We start from the raw sequence: 20,354 nt of genomic DNA, 5'->3' as shown, positions 1-20,354 counted from the left end.
TCAGCCTGCCGCGGTATTTCCGCTGGTGCGGACGAAGAAATCTATGTCCCTCTCTCTGGTGCGTAACGATTATCTCAGGTGTTTGTAAAAATTCGACAGGGACAAATATATATTTCATCTTGCGGTCAAAATTGTAGGTTTTCCCCATCAAAACATAACGGCAGGCTTTTATCGACCTACCACGCACTGACGCTGCTTTGCATCCGCTGAGTGCGGCAGTGGGCCTATTTCAGCCCGCCCACCCAACAGGCAGCTGGCGACCCGATACCGCACAGAGCGCGCGCCCGACCAGTTAGTGTTGTGCTATCTAACTGATCTAACATAGCGTTCGATATTATCGACGATGGCAAGCAATACAAGAAAAATACAAATTTAGGAAAATAGAGTAATTCGCCTTGCAGTTATTGACAGTGATAGTGACAGCAGTGAAGAAATATTTTCCACTAAGAAAAATAAAAAGTATTTCTGTTTCCAAGACAGGCATACATAAGTAAATAAATAAATTTTTCAGTTCCTTTAGTAGTAAATGTAAATTTACGATTAATTTAACTTGACGATTCAAAAGTGTACTTGGTTACCCACTTGAATAAAGATATTTTGAGTTTGAGTTTGAGTTGAGTTTACGATAATTCTGTTTTATTTTCGATATTTCTCTGTCCCATCACTACTAAAAATATATTCTAGTGCGGTTCAGGTCGATATCGGCCTGCCGCTTTTCCTGCTTTATTTCTCATTTCCTGTTTGCCAGATCCCGGGGCGAATCAAACCTAAGGAAGGTGGGTTCAAGGTCATTCTAACAATATAAAAAAAAAAAGTAAACATTATGTTTCCACAAAGTTATAGCAATTTAATCTATCCTAGTGCTGTTGGGTCTAGAAAGACCTGCCACGCACCGGCGGAAATATCATTGGGGGCGCATTTTGGCCCGCCGCCGCACCTGATGAAACATTATTATTTTACTTGCCGCAGTGAACGTGTTAAAATCAGTCCACAAAACAAACCTTAACATAAATTTTGCATTCGTTTGTTGTATTTACGTCATTTTCAACACGGATTTATGCAAAAATATGCAGAACACACACCACTTTAGCAATTTAAATTCCTGGTTAATACATTCTTGGCTTAAATTTATACTTTTTAGTGTATTTGCTATGAAGATTACGCAAATTTTTATTTATAATAATAATTTTAATTCTTTTAGTTTTCAAAGCGTGCATTATAGAAATACATTGTAATACAATATATATATAATAAGAATACTTTGTACGTGAGTTAAACTTTGCAATGCAGAAGATTCATTATATTCTTACTCCCTGCCTGCGTTATACGTATATTTGGAAGTTGTTTTCATACATTAAATACAATATTTCCCGCGACACTCTTTCAGCAAACGTCTTTGGGATTTTCTCGACTGTAAACTAACTTTCATCTTGATTAATAAATCCAACTTTTGCAAAAATAATACTAAGGAAAGTTTAACAGTCTATTATAATTACAAGAATCAGGTGAACTACGCCTGATTTAGCAACACATTTAGATGGACACACGAACTATATTTTTCTATACACACAAGCCTTTTTAAATATTTACATGTTTCTTTCCTATGTAATAAAAAGAACATCCAAATGTCTTTGCTGTTGTAAGACCTGGGCGCATTCTTGAACTCGACTTTACCAATACTGAGTGTATTAATAAAAACTTAATAATATTGTCATTGGTTTACGAGTTCTAGGATATTCAAATAAGTTTTCTAACATTATTTTAGTTTTGCTTTCAAACATCACACATCTTTATTTTTTTTATGTTACAGGAGGCAGACGGGCAGGAGGCTTACCTGATGTTAAGTGATACCGCCGCCCATGGACACTCACACTCCCAGAAGGCTCGCAAGCGCGCTGCCGGCCTTTTAAGAATTGGTACTTACGCTCTTTTCTTGAAGGACCCTCGAAGTCGAATTGGTTACAATGAAGACAATCAGATCCGTATAAAAATATGTTAAAAGTCGGCGGCGTGTGGATATACAAGTGTGAAAATGACATGAGAACTTATTAGATGGCGCAGCGCTAACCAGATCCATGCAACTTCCTCACAATCGAGTAGACCGCAATATCGCAGCACACAACACACGAGGGGACTTGTATTGAAGAAGTCGCGTGGGTCCGCCAATTATCCACGAATATACATTGTAAATACATAAATATGTAGGAATAAAGAAAATAATAATAATAGCAAATATATCACACAGCAAGGTTTCTAAAACGACTCCACGAAAGATGTCCATGGAGTTACTGAAAATGTCTGCAGAGTAATTTTTCATCACAGTTTTTTTCTTGTTAAATGTTTGGTTTTATGTTAAAAATCTGTTTATGAATAGAGTGTTTAGAACCGTAGTTAAGACATAGATAATAGAACTGATTAATTTTTTATAATTAAAATTATGTAACTGAATTCGTTTGACATAAATTTATCTCAATAATACACAGAAATATCGCTTAAAATGGAATAACAAAGATAATGATAATTTAAAAACTCTGTCGATAGAAAATTAAAACATGATTTCTGAAACAAAGGCGTGGTAATTAATATTTAAAACAGCGCCTCCCATCTCCATTTGTGGCTTTATTTGTTGAATATAAAGCACTCAATTTTCAATCGAACAAATAAGTTCTAAACACAGATTAATTGTGCTATTATTGTGCAATTATAAGTTCAATATGAGGCCAAACTAATAATTATATAAATCAGTTTAAAATATAAAACATGTTCATAGACATAACATTTATTACAAACAAAAACACACACACAAACATACAAAATAACAATAATCAAAGAAAAAATAAATAAAATAAGAGACATCAAAAACAATAAAAAAAAATCCCTTTCCCATTTGGTTCGTTCCAAGTGTGTATTGCGTGTGTGCTGTGGCTGTAATTGGCCCTGGCTCAGCATTAGGCTGAGGAGCAGAATGTAGTTTTGTAACTCTACGTAATTTATCCGGAGTAGACAGTTCAAAAATAAAATTTAAACAACTGTTTGGGCTGATCCCTACTGCCTCGTTTCATTATCCCATGAGGTTAAACAAAAAAGTTTCACCGCCACCCTGATGGCTTAAGTCATTCACTTTCTTTTCCGAACCGGCGAGCTGTGGAATCGATTTCCAGAGGAAGACTTTTATGAAGATTCATCTTTACTCCAAACTTAAAAATAAGAGCCTTCTTCTCTTTTGTTTTTTTTATGAAAAAGGAGGCAAACAGGCAGGAGGCTCACCCGATGTTAAGTGATACCGCCGCCCATGGACACTCACACTGCCAGAAGGCTCGCAAGTGCGTTGCCAGCCTTTCAAGAATTGGTACGCTCTTTTCTTGAAGGACCCTCTTAAAGGCAACGCACCCACTTACACAGGTGACTACGAGTTGCAGTAGCTGCCTTTTATGGCTGCTCCATAGCGTGATTTTCCCACTTTATATAAAAAAGCATTGTGTCCTAAGGGATAATGGTGAGTACTGTTATTTGCATTTATTATTATTTAGTAATAAAATCATATAGATCATTTGTTCATTTTATTCATTAATTTATTATATGGTTGCCTTTCTTCCATGTAAAAATAAAGTTAACTATAGCAACAGACACGGTACTAACTTCCATGTCTTAAAATAAATCTAATTATGTTCTATCTTTATCGTGGAAAAGTAATTTTTAAAGAACTTTATTTCTCATTACAAAAAATGTATTTTTTACATGAGAACCTTAATACAGACGAACGTGTATCTGACACGTCGCCATCAGCCGTCCCAATTTTAGTCTACTAGGCTCACTCTGATATTTATCTTTAATGCCCTTTTGAATTGGTAAAACGCACTAAAATTACGAATTTTAAACGGTAATTGATTAAATAATTGCACACCCTCATTCTTAATAGACTTCTTCAAATTTGTACGCGGCTTCGGCAAGATAAGCAAACTCGCTTGACGAGTATTGCGTGTAGTGGTGTGTATACTTTTTTTAAATGAAAAGCTACTATGGAGAGAGTTTTTTTTTAATTAAGATACAGGTGCTATAAACATATAGGTGTTTGGTAGATTTAATAAGGCTGTGGTAAAAAATTGTATCTAAATAGTGCTTTTATTAATTTATTTTGTAGTGTTTGTATGTTAGAAATTTTGTTTTTAAAAGTGCGGTGCACTTTATAAAATTCAAATTCATTTGTCATTCATTCATCTAGGTAAAATTTGTACGCATGTAAATTTACGCCATCTCACTATCTTAAAGCGGCATTAGTGCCCACACATTAATATCGTCTATGTATTCTTGAACTGTGTAATATCCTTTTTTTAATTAGGGTGTCCTTGATGTAAAGTTAAAAGATTTTTCAATTTATAACTATACATGTCCCCATAAATGAGTGAGCATTTTTATGAAATCTGAAAGCTGGAATAGCAAGTCTACTCCTACTTCTTGTGTTTAAATTGTGACAGTCACTGCGCTTTAGAAATGTATTAATCTTTTATAATGTATAAGAAACTCTCCTCATTCACGTTCAACAATTTGACGTCTCCAATGCGAGAAACATTAAAAGAAACATTATACGAAGGTATTACTTACCAATTCCCCAAAACACGATCGCGAAGAAGGCCACAAAAACGCGGCCCCCTCTTGGCAAGGACTCCATTCCAATGTTATGTGATACACACTAAACGTCTCATATAGCACTCACTTTAATCCCACACTTTAAGCACTTTAACTATAGTTCGCCACTCACACACGCACATCCTATTAAGCTAATCCCCAGATTGGTACCTGTAAAGAGAAATCAAATAAATGCACAATTTATTGACCAAGTAAGTCGATAGATAGATAGAAGTTTCTAGATATCTCTACTGATTTCAAATTTCACAAAACCGCTATTTCTGTCTTTATGTAGGGCATATTTTTTAATTTGTGTCAGTATTCTTGAAGTAGTGGGTTCGATCCCTGGCTCTGCACGTGCAGCATTGATGGTTGCCCGCTCACGCTACCTAGGCCTTAACTGCAAAATAACTAAATTGTTCGTATTACATTCATATTTATAAGTTGATTTAAATATTGTTAGGAGTACGTAGAAAATAATGTTGGCCTAGTGGCTTCAGCATGCGACTCTCATACCTGAGGTGCTTCGATCACCAATAGACTTTCTGTCTAAATGTGCATTTAACATTCGCTCGAACGATGAAGGAAAACATCGTGACGAAACCGGCTTGCCATAGCTCAAAAAGTCGACGGCGCGGCGCGTGTGTAGCACAGGCTGATCACCTACTTGCTTATTAGATTGACAAATTATCATAAAACCGATACAGAAATCTGAGGCCCAGATCTAAAAAGTTGTAGCGCTGGTTCTTTTTTTTATTTAGCCGATTTTATTTATTATCATAAGTTTTAGTCAGAAGTTAAGAAATATAGTCAATATTTTTCCTTATCGTAACTTTAATTTAACGAGCGCGCATTCAACTATTACTCCATAGTAATAAGGATCTAATTGGTCATAATTTACTCAATATGAAATTGCCTGAATTAATCGTTAAATTATGCATGATTATAACTTCCGGAATGGAAAGTGGTTAATTTGGTCACAATTGTGGCGAGGCAAGGTTTGCTACTGTCGATAGTAAACCGAAATTGATTAGTGAATCTATGATATCATAAATTAGAAGTGATCGTAGTCTGTGATTTTTAATTGCTGTCTTTACATACAATATGCGATATTGCAAACAAGTCTTTTGTTACATTATGGACATTTAAAAAACGAATACTGTAGTTGGATTTCGAATCTACAGACGCCTCACTACATATTTTGTCATGCCTCTGAGGTTCCAAAACTAACACTGACGCAGCGCACGCTTGACAACTCTCAGCCACACTCTCAAATACAGAGTGTATTTTACGCACACACACCCATCCTCATACTCAAACATTCACGCATACTTTATTATTGTTTTAATCATGCACCACCGAATATTTGTTATCTTGTTACCCACAACACATGGGCTCCCTTGCATGACAAGATGAATTTTGTCACAACCGTATTTCTGCCATTAAAAAAAAGAAATATCAGTGGCGCTACAACCTCTTCAGGTCTAGGCCTCAGATTTCTGAATCTGTTTCATGATTATTTTACAATCTAATAGGCAAGTAGATGATCAGCCTCCTGTGCTTGTTTTGAAGGCATGCCGGTTTCCTCACGATGTTTTCCTTCACCGTTCGAGCGAATGTTAAATTCGCACATAGAATATCAATTGGTGCACAGCCGGGGATAAAACCTACGGCCAACACTGCTCTGGAAGTAATATAAACATAAAAATACATCGCAATTGAACCTCCTTTGTATAATTGAAGGTGGTTTTAATCAACACAGATGTTGAATTTCTTATAACGTTTATCGAAATACTTTTGAGTTGTGAAAGAAAAATTGTTGCTAAAAATGATATTCCTTTGTGCAGGCCGGGTATTTTAAGTATTCCGACAAGAAAAGTTTATGTTGCCGCAATTGAAGTTTTTCCGAAAGTTATCTGAGGTTTTTTGCTATTGTTGTTTCAAATAAATAATTCTATAGTATTGGAAGCTTTTGCGATTTAATGGTGTTTTCGTGTCAGGTTTTTTAGTTTATTACGCACCAGCATTGTTGAAGTGTTATTTTTGTCATTATCAATGAGGTAGTGCACGTTTTCTGTACACACTTTCACACGGTGAACATCTTGAGGAAATTATCATTTATGATCGAGAAATTGCGCTTATAAACTTATTAGAATAATGATAGACAGAAACTGAGAAATGTGAAACGATTACGGGACTACCTTAAAAAAGCTAATAAATGTCTTAGACAAATACTAGTATTGAAAAGAAAACAAAACAACAAAAAAGCTCAACCAGCCCAAACAAATCGATCACCAAAACCGCTACAAGATAAACAGAATCTAATTCCTAACACAACAAAAAACATAACAAAATAATGAAATAAAGAAACGCAAAAAGGTGCATACAAGGACTACTTTAAAAAGCTAATAAATGTCTTAGACAAATACTAGTATTGAAAAGAAAACAAAACAACAAAAAAGCTCACCCAGCCCTAACAAATCTATCACTAAAACCGCTACAAGATAATATTAACAGAATTTGACTCATACACAACATAAAGGCATGATAAAATAATAAAAAAAACAAACGCAAAAATGTGTAAAGATTACGGGACTACTTTAAAAAAGCTAATAAATGTCTTAGACAAATACTAGTATTTAAAAGAAAACAAAACAACAAAATAGCTTAACCAGCCCAAACAAATCGATCACTAATACCGCTACAAGATAATATTAACAGAATCTGACTCATACACAACATAAAGGCATGATAAAATAATGAAAAAATCCAACGCAAAAATGTGTAAAGATTACGGGACTACTTTAAAAAAGCTAATAAATGTCTTAGACAAATACTAGTATTGAAAAGAAAACAAAACAACAAAAAAGCTCACCCAGCCCTAACAAATCTATCACTAAAACCGCTACAAGATAATATTAACAGAATCTGACTCATACACAACATAAAGGCATGATAAAATAATAAAAAAAACAAACGCAAAAATGTTGAAAGATTACGGGACTAATTTAAAAAAGCTAATAAATGTCTTAGACAAATTGTATTCAAAAGAAAACAAAACAACAAAATAGCTTAACCAGCCCTAACAAATCGATCACTAATACCGCTACAAGATAATATTAACAGAATCTGACTCATACACAACATAAAGGCATGATAAAATAATGAAAAAATCAAACGCAAAAATGTGTAAAGATTACGGGACTAATTTAAAAAAGCTAATAATTAATGTCTTAGACAAATTGTATTCAAAAGAAAACAAAACAACAAAATAGCTTAACCAGCCCTAACAAATCGATTACTAATACCGCTACAAGATAATATTAACAGAATTTGACTCATACACAACATAAAGGCATGATAAAATAATGAAAGAATGAAACGCAAAAACGTGCATACAAGGACTACTTTTAAAAAGCAAATAAATGTCTTACATAAATACTAGTATTTAATAGAAAACCAAAAAAAATTAAAAATCTTAACCAACCCTAAAAAATTGATCACCAATACCGCTACAAGATAATATTAACAGAATTTGACTCAAACACAACATAAAGGCATGATAAAATAATGAAAAAATCAAACGCAAAAATGTGTAAAGATTACGGGACTAATTTAAACAAGCTAATAAATGTCTTAGACAAATACTAGTATTTAAAAGAAAACAAAAAAGCTTAACCAGCCCTAACAAATCGATCACTAATACAGCTACAAGATAAAATTAACAGAATCTGATTCCTAACACAAGATGCAAATTATTTCATGTTTATGTATATCTGTTCCTTTGGGTTATGCAAGACAAAAGCGGGAATCCAGATGTCGCCTGATCTCATCTGACCAATCTACAGACGCTTTGTTCTGTTTGCATTTTATGGAGACCCGGCCTTTCTCAGCTCTTATCATATTGACACAGTTACGTTTAATCCTTCGATTCAGCCCTCAATACTCAGTCTGTATTAGGGATAAAAATAAATTTCATACATTTTATGCAACTTTATATTTTTCCAAGCTCAGTTTGGAGCGTCAGAGTCTATGTAAAAACCATAATATTATGTATCGTTATATATATTTTTTTGACTCTTAAGTATTTGATCTAAATCTAAAAGCATCAGATTCAATTTTTTAAACATATGCAGTGTGTGCACCAAGGATTAACCCCAAGTGTTTATTTATTTATTTACACTTTACATAAAAAAAGCATGTAAGTTATAAGGCAATGGGCGGCCTTATTGCTAAAAAGCGATTTCTTCCAGGCAACCCTAATATGGAATAATAAAAAAGACACACCTACAGAGGGTAAAGTACAAGTGCATAAATAATAAACAAAAAAAACTCAATTAGCACATAACTATAACTGTAATAATATAAAGTACCTAAAATCTAAAGAAAAAATTAAAATAATAATAAACAAAAATGTATATATCTCGTAAATGAAACATTTATAAACAAAGTAGTGCTATAGTGTGGCACGTTATTGATCATGATTTGTACATATAATATTATCACTGATATATTTAAAAAAAAATAATTTATCGTAACATTCTTTTTTCTCCGAATATTCGCCTACTTACAACAAACGAAACAATCAATATCACACAATCATTTAAAGTTTATGGAGATGAAATTTATCATATAAAATCCCGCTGTAAAAATTGTCGCCGGATGTCATGGAGCAATCACACTTCATTGTCTTTCACGCGGGAACTAAAGGGCAAACAGTCAAGATTTTAAAGCAAGACCTTACAATATCCTGCTATCCTTATACCTATCTATATGTAGCTCTTTAATTTATACTAACATTTTTTTTTCTCCGAATATTTGCCTACTTTCAGCAAACGAAACAATCATTTAAAGTTCATGGAGATGAAATTTATCAGTTATAATACCACAAGAGCTTCAAAATTATCGGGTATTTCCCGATAGGTTCGTTGCAAACAATTAATATAGTCGTCATGACGACTATATTTGTTTGCAGGGAACCTTGAGGGAAATGCCCGATAATTTTGAAGCTCGTGTGGTATTCGGGGGATTATTTTTCCGACCCAAATGTCGGCCAATAGAATTGCACCATGAGACGAAATGTACAGTTAACAAATAAGAATTTCATAATGAATAAAACAACAACTTAATACTTTTCTTGAAGCAACGACCAGAGAAAATTTTCACAAAAAATTATCAGTATAATACCATGTAGGTTGTACCACGTGACGTCGAATGGTGCAATTCTATTGGCCGATATTTGGGTCGGAAAAATAATCATATAAAATCCCGCTGTAAAAATTGTCGCCGGATGTCATTGAGCAATCACACTTCATTGTCATTCACGCGGGAACTAAAGGGCAAAGAGTCAAGATTTTAATGCAAGACCAGAGCCCTTACAATATCCTGCTATCCTTATACCTATGTATATGTAGTACTATTTATTAAGTAGTTACGGACATAAAATGAGGACATGAAATATCCTTATTCGTTCTCTCCTCTGATCCTTGATCGCGTCCACAGATATTCCGCAAGATAAACGTGTTTTTATAGTTTATATAAAGCACATGAAAATAAGGTTTCTCTTATAGAAAAATCTTAGATGTAGCCATTAAAACGTCGTAACTCAGTCCTACGAAATTAGCTTAACGTTAGTTTAGCTTCGAAAGTTTGTACGTGATTTTCTGGTAAATATACAGATTAAAATATAACTTATGTTCTCTAATACTTACCTCATTTAGTTGGTCAGTTGTGGCAGAGTACCTTTAACGCTCTCTGTATTGCCATACTTATTTGAAATAAATAAATAAACTGTAAATACTGTATACTTGATTGTTAATTATAACTACGTATAAAATATTTATTAATTATTGATAAATAATGTTATCACTTTGCGAACTTACACGAGGTTTGAGAATAACAGATATAATAGCCATTAAGTCTGACATTTATGAATAGACACAGAAGTTCATCACATCAAATAGCACAAATATAAAATAGCTATATCTTCCTAAATTATATTCATTTTGTGCCGTCGCTAATCAAGGAAAAAATGGATTCATTATAATGATTAACTCATTATTCAATTTCCGTTTAGCCTACATTTTCCTAAATTAAATTGAAATTATGTATACGCTGATATTGCTATTTTAATAACATTGAAAGGTACCCTTTGTATTAAATTATTTAATGGTCTAGAATTGCTGTCTCATTATTTTCACGCCGTTTTAAGCAAATTGCTAAAACTTGAGTCGTAACCGCCTTTAAATCAATCTCTTTTATTAAACAGATCTTTTCACACAACCAATTTGTATGGTAATTTATTGGAATAAATTTATCGTTTTAGTGAACATGAAAGCGAACATAGATTCGATCAAGTTTTTTTAGACGCGGGATATTTTTACAGAAACAATGCAAGAATAATATTTTGCTTTGGGGATGAAACTATGGAAGCGTAAAATAAGCTTAAGAAATAAGATAAACAATAACCAAACTATTCTATAAATAATTACAAGGTTTAATAAAATATAAATATATTACTTTTTAGGTCGTGGCCTCAGATTTCTGTATCTGTTTCATGATCATTTGTCAATCTAAAGGCAATTAAGTGATCAGCCTGTCTGACACACGCCGTCGCCTTTTTGGGCAAGCCGGTTTCTTCAAGATCTTTTATTTCATTGTTTGACGGAATGTTAAATGCGCACGTAGAAAGAAAGTCCATTGGTGCACAGCCTGGGAGTGTACCTACGACCTCAGGGATGAGAGTCGCTCGCTGAAGCCACTAGGCAAACACTACTATTGATTTTATAATAAATTTGATTCTCGTATCAGATTTTACCCTACACCGTTAAAATTTAATTACTTAAGTTGGTATTAAAATCATATTCAAATGAAGCCCGTTGCCTCTTACAATATAGGTGAAGGAAAACATCTTGAGGAAACCCGCTTGCCTTAGACCCAAAGTCGACGGCGTGTGACAGCCCTGCGATTCTGTAACTCACTTTTCGAACTCACACAGCGGTTTTCGCATCGGCCGCGGCGGTCGCTCTCAAATAAGTCGTGAAGCAGTCATTTTATGATTTGGCATTCTGATAAGGAGGGACCTTGTAGTTTATTGTTTGCAGAATGCCAAATCATAAAATGACTGCTTCACGACTTATTTGAGAGCGACCGCCGCGGCCGATGCGAAAACCGCTGTGTGAGTTCGAAAAGTGAGTTACAGAATCGCAAGGCTGGACTGATCATCTACTTGCAAAACAATTGAGAAATGATCATGATGATACAGAAATCTGAGGCCCAGACCTAAAAAGGTAGCGCTAGTTATTTATTTTGACGTAAACGGAAGTTTTGTGTCAAGTCTGAGGACATTTTGTTTTTCGTTCTCGTGCGGAAAGGCATATCATCTCATTAGAAAATATGGGACACGGTGCGAAGCGCTCAGTGAAATGTGTTCCATTGCTCTTTGTGTAGACATCTTTTGTTCTGTGATCTATCTGAGCAAGAAATATTTACATTCGCAATACTTATAGCCCTTAACAACGACTTATGTCAACACAGCGCTGAGAAAAATGAGCTTCGAGATTTATATTATTTTCTTATACAGCGCGTGTAATGAAACTGTAGGTTCACACGATAGCTATGAATTATTTATTTAGTTCAGAAATAATAGACAATACAAATACAGTGCATTTCGCGTATAACGACGAAGAAGGGACCCCTCTCATTTCTAAGACGTTACAGCAAGGTACGTACATCTAATATATAAAATTCTCGTGCCACAATGTTCGTTTCCAAACTCCTCCGAAACAGCCTTGCGATTCTGTAACTCAATCGTAAAATGACTGCTTCACGACTGATTTGAGCGCGACCGCCGCTGCGAAAACCGCTGTGCAAGTTCGAAAAGTGAGTTACAGAATCGCAAGGCAGCTCGACCGAAAGGAATTTTTTATACATAATCAGTAATTCTGAGAATCAGCTATTATCTATCTTTTAAACCCCTAAATGTTAAGGGTGTACCACCCTAAATTTTTTGTTATTTAAATAAAATTATATTTTTCATTTTTTATGATACAACATACAAAAATACATACAACCCTTAATTTTCACCCCGCTACGATCGTATGACTTGAACTCTGAGGTTTATATAGAGAAAATTTTTCGTTCCAGAAAACCGAACAGTTTCCGGGGTAGCATATCAAAGTGTTCCATGTTAGATGTACTAAAAAGGTAGGCTAAGTAAAATCACATTAACGAGAAACAAAGTTCGCGGGGGCAGCTAGTATTTTATATTAATTTATTATTGATAACATTTTCACCAAAATTTTACTTTACCGTGTTGCTACTAAGAATATCACATTGAAATTGACCCATAAATTTAACTCCCAAACCTAAACCCTTACCTACATACTTAGCTGATATCTATAAACAAAAGGTAAAAGGTTTCCACAATTGCTGACTATCTGTTTGTGGAAGAAATAAGTCCTTTTATCTTTTACGAATGATTCCGGTCGCAATATCTGCTTGGTATTTCTAGAAATTTGTTATAAATGATTAATTAAAATCAGTTGCTACACACAAACTCGGCGTTACATCCAATGTCGCCATTGCCACATGTACTGTATGCTTTAAATTCAAGGGACCACAAATCACAATCAGGGAAATCCACTGTAATTTTTTTTCGATTTCTGGGTTGACATATACCATGAATCGAGTGAATATTAACCCATCGCTTGCATCGCTAAATTGAGGTTTTTCACTTGGGTTTGGAAGGATAGAAAAAAGGAAGTTTGTCTGGTATTTTAATTAAAATAACGTCCTAGAATGCTGTTTTTAGAAAATAACTCACAAAAATGTACTTTTTAAAATTTCTAGAACATTGTATTCAGTTTTCTTTGATTTAACTTAGAGTCCTTCGTTAACCATTAACGTTAAAGGTATTGAGTTGAACTGGTTGTTTAGTTTTATGAGATATTTATTATTTATAACTATAGTCATTAATGAGAAATTCAATTTCGTAACACGTTTCACCATTACATCATGTCAAACAATACATAATGTAAAAGTCAAAAGTCAAAATCATTTATTAATTTAGGTAACACAATTTTCACTTATGAACGTCAATAAAGAAATACATATTTAATGCTAAATGCTTCTAATTTTACATTTACTGCCAGTTCTTAAATAAAGGACGGACGAGAAGAACTAGCAATATACTCTCCGCCACTCTTTTTAATCGCCATGTTTTTTGTTTTACACAATGTTTGTAAGGAGCTGCAACCATTTAACCATGTTCCACATGACATCTTAAGTCATTTATAATTAAAATAAAAACAAAGATTTGTCCTCTATCAGCAGTAGGCATGGTGAAATAGGAGCAATCACTTATATACGATTAATTATAATACACTAAGGCAGTTGACTCTTAAGTGTCTGTATGGACAAAAATGTGTAGTTGACGAAGAATGGTAAGGATAGGGTGCTCATTAGCAGAGGACAATTACAAAAGGCTTCATACAGCAACATCTTGAATAATGTACGAAATTCTCGAGCACTCAAACATGTGGTACTTTGTGAAACTAATTGTTGATAACGTTACTAGTATGTCTACTAGATATTATATATAATACCAACTATGCATAAGCTCAGCTTCTATTTAGGCCTTGACTTAAGCTATCGCGGAATAAAAGCAAGAAATACCCCACATACAAACCCTCACGTACATACCCTGACTTACACACCATCACACTAAATTACCGAATTAGGTATAGGAACATAAGATACATGTATCACTTATTCCACGTCATTAAATTTGAATTTGTAGGCATCCCTACTCATCGGCAAAGAAGACAGAGGGTGTAGGCCGAGAGAAAAAGCCGGCGTAAAAAGCCGTTACTTAGCCGAAGTTAATGTATCTTATTGAGTTTTTTTTATATAATTTAGATATATCGCAAAGGTAATTTTTTTACAAATTGTTTGTAAGCATCTGCAACCAGTACGATTTTTTTTATAGAACTGGGGGCAAACGAGCAGCAGGCCACCTGATGTTAAGTGGTACGGCGGTGGTGGTGGGCGGCGGCCCATAGACACTCTTAACGCATGAGGGCTCGCGAGGGCGTTGCCGGCCTTTTAGAATTAGTACGCTCTATTCTTGAAGGACCATACGTCGAATTGGTTTGGAAATACTTCTCTGGGCAGCTGATTCCACAATGGTGGTGTGCGGCAAAAACTGCCTTAAGAATTGCTTAGTTGTGGAACGACGGACGTCGAGGTGATACGGATGGCATTTTGTAATCTGCCTTGACGTCCGATGATGAAATAGTTGTGCCTTCCTCGTTTCGTAAATAAACCTTTTAGTTTATATTATGTTTTGCATCTTTCATAATTTTGTATAATTTAAGTTAATTGTACTAGTACGAAATAAATAAATAATTATTATTTATGTTTTTACATTGCGTCTCTGACATTGTTTTTATAATATACGCGTTATGTCGAGTTTTGGGTCCTAGATGCCGATTTCGTGACGATTACCATGTACCGTACAAGCAAATGCTTACGCACAGAAATATCCAATGATATATCCACACAATCTTAGGTTTGAATACTTACCACTGGGAAACTGGTGACAACCGAAAAAATTTCAAGAGTACTCTGCTCTTGTGTAAACGTCACTTATTTAATAAAGCAAAATTAATTGCGCTCAATGATCGTCGTAAATTCAATGTAAGTGGGAATATATGAGCGACGAAGCTCTCTGATACTCGAATCAATGAACGTAGGTCTCGAGTCTTTATAAAATAATTAAACCTTTAAGGCGACTCTCATCACTAGGATCGTACTCCGGCTGTGCACCAATTGACTTTCTGTCTACGTGCTACACGGTCTTACGGTGAAGGAAAACATCGTGAGGAAACCGGCATGCAGTCAGCCGCAGAAGGTTGATCCCCTACCTATTAGAAATGATCAGGGAACAGGTACAGATATCTGAGACCCAGACCTAAATGTTTGTAGCGCCATTGATATATTTATATGTGCCCAACTTCCTTGATTTGTATATTAAGTTTTCAAACCATATAAAAAGAGATATACGCATAATGAAGTAAATATAATATCTAAATAGTTTCGTCGTTACATTGAAAGAACTTTTTAGGGTATGCCAATTCCAGTTAATTATTTAATTCGATACATCTGCCGATATAATGAGGTTACATCGACCATTCCACAATCAAACTGTGGACTATGTTTCTTAAAGACAATTTTGTTGATGTTCCAATGTACCAACTGGCCTTCACTTAGATAACAATACCACGTCACTCCTATTCCACGTAACCAAATAAAAAAAAATTGTGATTAAAGTTTTAAAGACGTTGTTTATTATATCTTACTTAGTAATACTTAAAAATTCATAAAACGTAACTTCTGAATTATACAAGGTTCTTTTAATGTCTGATAAGTTATAAAATAATACCGCCTTGAAGTTTTATCAAGAGTCAGAATAAAAAATTCAACAACTAATTCAGGTGAGCAAAAATTATTTTAGTTCTCCGCTTTCATTACGGTAATGGTCAGAAGAGCTTTTCATAGTGACTTTTTATATAGGTTTTTAAATCTATTTTTACTAAACTATATCGAAAATATTATGAGATCAGATACTCTCCTATAATATTGGTGCTCGGTTAGCGGAAGAGAGTAAATAGAATCATCGTATGTATCTTGGCGTAAAAAAGAAGAGAAGGTCGCAAGGACATATAGGTAACCAACATATGGATTCGATCCCCGGCTAAGACAAACATCGATGTGATGAGCATTTGGTGTTGTGCTTAGGTCTTGGGTGTTTAAATATGTATTTATATGTCTAACTATCTATAATATGTATGTATATCTGTTGCCTGGTACCCATAACACAAGCTTCACCAGCTTAGCAGCCTAGTCCCAGGTCAATTGGTGTGAATTGTCCAATCAAAAAAAAAAAGTACCAACGAGGTAACAGAAAATATGTTAAATTGATTCTAAATTTACATTTACTACCAGTTCGCAAGTCAAGGGCGTAGAGCGGGCAAGTATAACCGCAAGAAACTCTCCGCCACTCTTTTTAATCGCCAAGTTTTGAGTCATACAAATTATTTTTAAGCCAGAGCTGCCATAAATATTTGAACTGGAGCAAATAAATCCCAAGGATCATTTCAATAATCGTCAAATTTATAAAAAGCTTTATTGATTAATTTACGTTTAACGAGAGTTTTGAATTTATTCAGTGATAATCTAATTTCGATTCGCTTGTAAAAACGAATACAATTTCCATATAAGGAGTGGTTTATCTTCTGGAACCTGGTCGTCGCATGGTTTAATTCTGGTTCGATATAATACGGTTCTATAATCTTCAGTAAGCTACGACGCAGATATTTGACTTAATAAAAATGTTTTCGCGATTCAAATAGAGTAATAAATTGAATTTGATGGATGGACTTTCATATGTGGTTTCTTCTATATTGGATTCATATTAAGACTATTTGCTACATGTAATAATGGATATCAAAATGTCAAACATTTTAGTATACCCAGCTTGGTCAACGAGTACAAATATTTTTAATTTAAAATTTGTCTAAACATATTTCAATTGTTAATAATCGTTTCTTAGATTTTTTAGATATATGAGAGTCTTTTCTTCTATTTTAAATCTCTTTCTTTACGAAACTAAAGTCTGATTACTTTAGTTTAAACAAAAAACTGAGTAATTTGAAAAAATAGCTTAGAAGATTCTTTTTTTGTAATAGGAGGCAAACGGGCAAGATGCTCACCTGGTGTTTAGTTATACCGCCGCCCATGAACACTCACTTTACCAGAAGACTCGCATGTGCGTTGCCGTCCTTTTAGGAATGGGTTCGCTCTTTCCAACGATGTTGTTTTAAAGATCTATCGGTGTTCAATATCTCCATATTAACAAAACTAAAGTCTAAACGATGTCAACGCATTTGTTTAATGTTTAAGGCTTTAACTGATTTTATTTAAACAATTACAAGCTAAACCTTAAATATGCGTGATGCCGATAAAATTATTATAACCTATTGAATTAAAATCCATAATTATTGATAAACACTAATACGTATATCAATTTAACTTTCACACTATAAATAATTAAGCTTTAAACGATGGTTGTTCAACCAACTTTGCTGATAAGCCGAAATTGTTGTCCGCAGTACATTATAGTAATAATTAATTTGTAACATAAACATAATTGGGAAATTATTGGCACATTGTTTTCGGTTAAGTTTTATAAATCTTTTTTTTGTCTACCAATGAAACAAATTCATTAATTTTATGTTGTTAGCTCGGTAATTTGATGTGGTTTTTATAACATTCGATTATCTTTAAGTTAATATAGTGTGTATGAATTTCCTTGATATTTAGTTATTCTTTAAATTCCAATTTTTTTTTAAAATAAAACTGTGGAGTTTAATTGTAACTTTAATGTGAAATATTTTTTGATTGAACACCACCTGCTTTTCTCATTCACCTAATCAATGATTAAATATTAAGTCTTCTATAAAATCGTTTTTACGTGAAAGAAATACAGGAATAATTTTTCCCTGTTTTAAATTTTCATGTTATATCCAATATATTATATTTATAATTAGCACGCGATATACTTTTCCTAAAAGGATTACTATCTGTTAAATATACCAAAATACTCATCCAAACGAAGTTGCAAACTTAATTTTAAAAAGCTTGCACCACTCAATTCCCATGTTACTTCTGATACTCGAAACTAAAGCTAGAAGAAGCTTTCCAATTAACTTGGTTCATTCGGAGGCAATAAGCACACATCACCAAGTAACTTATGTACCCCTGTTTAGTAAATTATTATTTATCCCAAATTAATATTTTGCTATAATAATACTTCATTTGACGTTAATTTATTTAAACGTTAAAATTTGAAAAATTTCGACCTTGACTTGGACTTTTCCAAAAATAAAGCAACATTTTTATTTTCCCACAAATGACTATTTTGCTATCTTTTGTTGCATAATGAAACAGTGAAAGATTATACTTCACAAGTCGGGTGGCGAAAGTGACACGTCACAATAAATGAATGTTAGGCCGCATTCTGTTCTACGTTGATTAAACTTTTTTGCACTTAAAATAAAAATATACTCACTCAAATACAACACAAACAAAAACACCAAACACCAAAAGTTCATTAATGTCAATAAAAGTTTAAGTTTTGAATTGGTATTCCAAAGTTGACTAGCGCTTAATTAAATTCCCGCTTATTTATGTCATTGGCTTTTGACAGCCGATTGACAGAAACTCCGGAGACGCGACCGATCCGTTCGACTCACTCAGTCTCTGACACAGCACTGAATTTCGCCCGTCGCGCGCCGCGGTCACCTCCGGCCACAGTTTACAAACATGACACTTAAACTGAAATTACTCAAGCATTGAACTTTAATGTTTAATTTTTTAATTATAACGCCACAACTGGACCGTAACATAACACTCAGAAATAATAAATAAAAGTCCGTTTAAAGTGGGCCAAAATCGAGTCCGAAGGAGTCGGTTACATACATACATACATACAGGTGAAGCTAATATAAAGCGTGTAAAAAAATACTTTTAATGTGTCACAAGAGTTTGGACTTTTAACGTAGAATAAATTTATAGTGATTCCACTTTTATTATTTGCCGTACTGACAGAAGACATGTTTCTGATGGCAGGCTCAGCTATTACTAGTAGTATCAAAATTCTGAAACTTAAACGCTGATTCCTAAGTTTTTATGCTAGATTGGGATCCATGGCTTCTCCGTGCACAAGACCTAAACGAGGATATGCTGCGTCGACTCCGTGAGATGCACATCGAGGATCTAGAGACCCCATGGTGGAGCCTACCTCGGATACGGACAGCACAACCCCCTACTAACTATTACTAGATTAGGTGAAATAGATTATGTATCAAAAAAAGACCGCTCCGCGTCCCCATAGATTATGATTAGCTGTAAGTAGGATAAGACAATATATAACAACATTATAAATTTATTCTGTACAATTTAACAAGCTCACAGCACACACTACACGACACTTATATAGATCTCTCTGAGACAAACATATGTAGTCTGTAAGTAGCTGACACACCCACAGGCCGAATACACCATCGACCTGTGGACATAATGTAACATAAGAACTAGGGAAATAAACATATTTCTATTCTATTCCTAAGTTTTTATATAAATATAAATATTCCAAAGACAAAAGTTGATAAATGCACAACTGTATATGCTGTTCTCTGTTGCTGCTGTCGGCCCCGGACCGGCAAACTCCGCTCGGCGTAGCCAACTAAGCCGAAGCTTTCCTAGATTTTGTGGCCTTAGTGAACATTAATTATCCCTAACTTACTCTGATTAAACCTTGAGGAATTATCCGGATTGACAAAATTAACTTTTAACTCAAATTTATGACATTTGGGCGACGAGTGTGCTCGGCCCCGGATAACTTCTGAGTGGACTACTTGTTTAATCTTAATTGTTAATTACTTGGTTAATTGTATCACACTGGTTTTAGGCATAGTAAATAAATATATTTGATTAATATTTAAGTTTAAATTTAGAATTAACTAAGGATAGATCAAACTTTATTGCTTTAAGGCTTTGATTTATTTGTTATCGCTTCGCAGCGAATAAACTTATTTTGATGATAAATCTTGTATCTTAGTTATATAGGAGTTTAAACAAAGCTAGAGCTAGTTTAGTCTAAATAA

General features: G+C 34.1%; 1 protein-coding gene across 1 annotated transcript in view; it reads right to left on the bottom strand.

Moving 5' to 3' along the window:
• The window catches only part of LOC125056149, a 59,337-nt gene extending 40,365 nt beyond the window's left edge, over positions 1-18,972 (bottom strand). The window contains exons 1-2 of the mRNA XM_047659114.1: positions 18,758-18,972; positions 4,603-4,797 (exon numbers count right to left, since the gene is read on the bottom strand). Coding sequence (XP_047515070.1) covers positions 4,603-4,669 — 67 coding nt within the window. The 5' untranslated portion in view covers positions 4,670-4,797; positions 18,758-18,972. The remainder of the gene's footprint in view (positions 1-4,602; positions 4,798-18,757) is intronic.
• Positions 18,973-20,354: the final 1,382 nt, after the last annotated feature.

Source organism: Pieris napi, chromosome 14 (assembly GCF_905475465.1).
Source record: "Pieris napi chromosome 14, ilPieNapi1.2, whole genome shotgun sequence".
Lineage (NCBI taxonomy): Eukaryota > Metazoa > Arthropoda > Insecta > Lepidoptera > Pieridae > Pieris > Pieris napi.
Note: the sequence above shows the minus strand (reverse complement) of the source record. Positions and strands in the feature narration are given on the sequence as shown.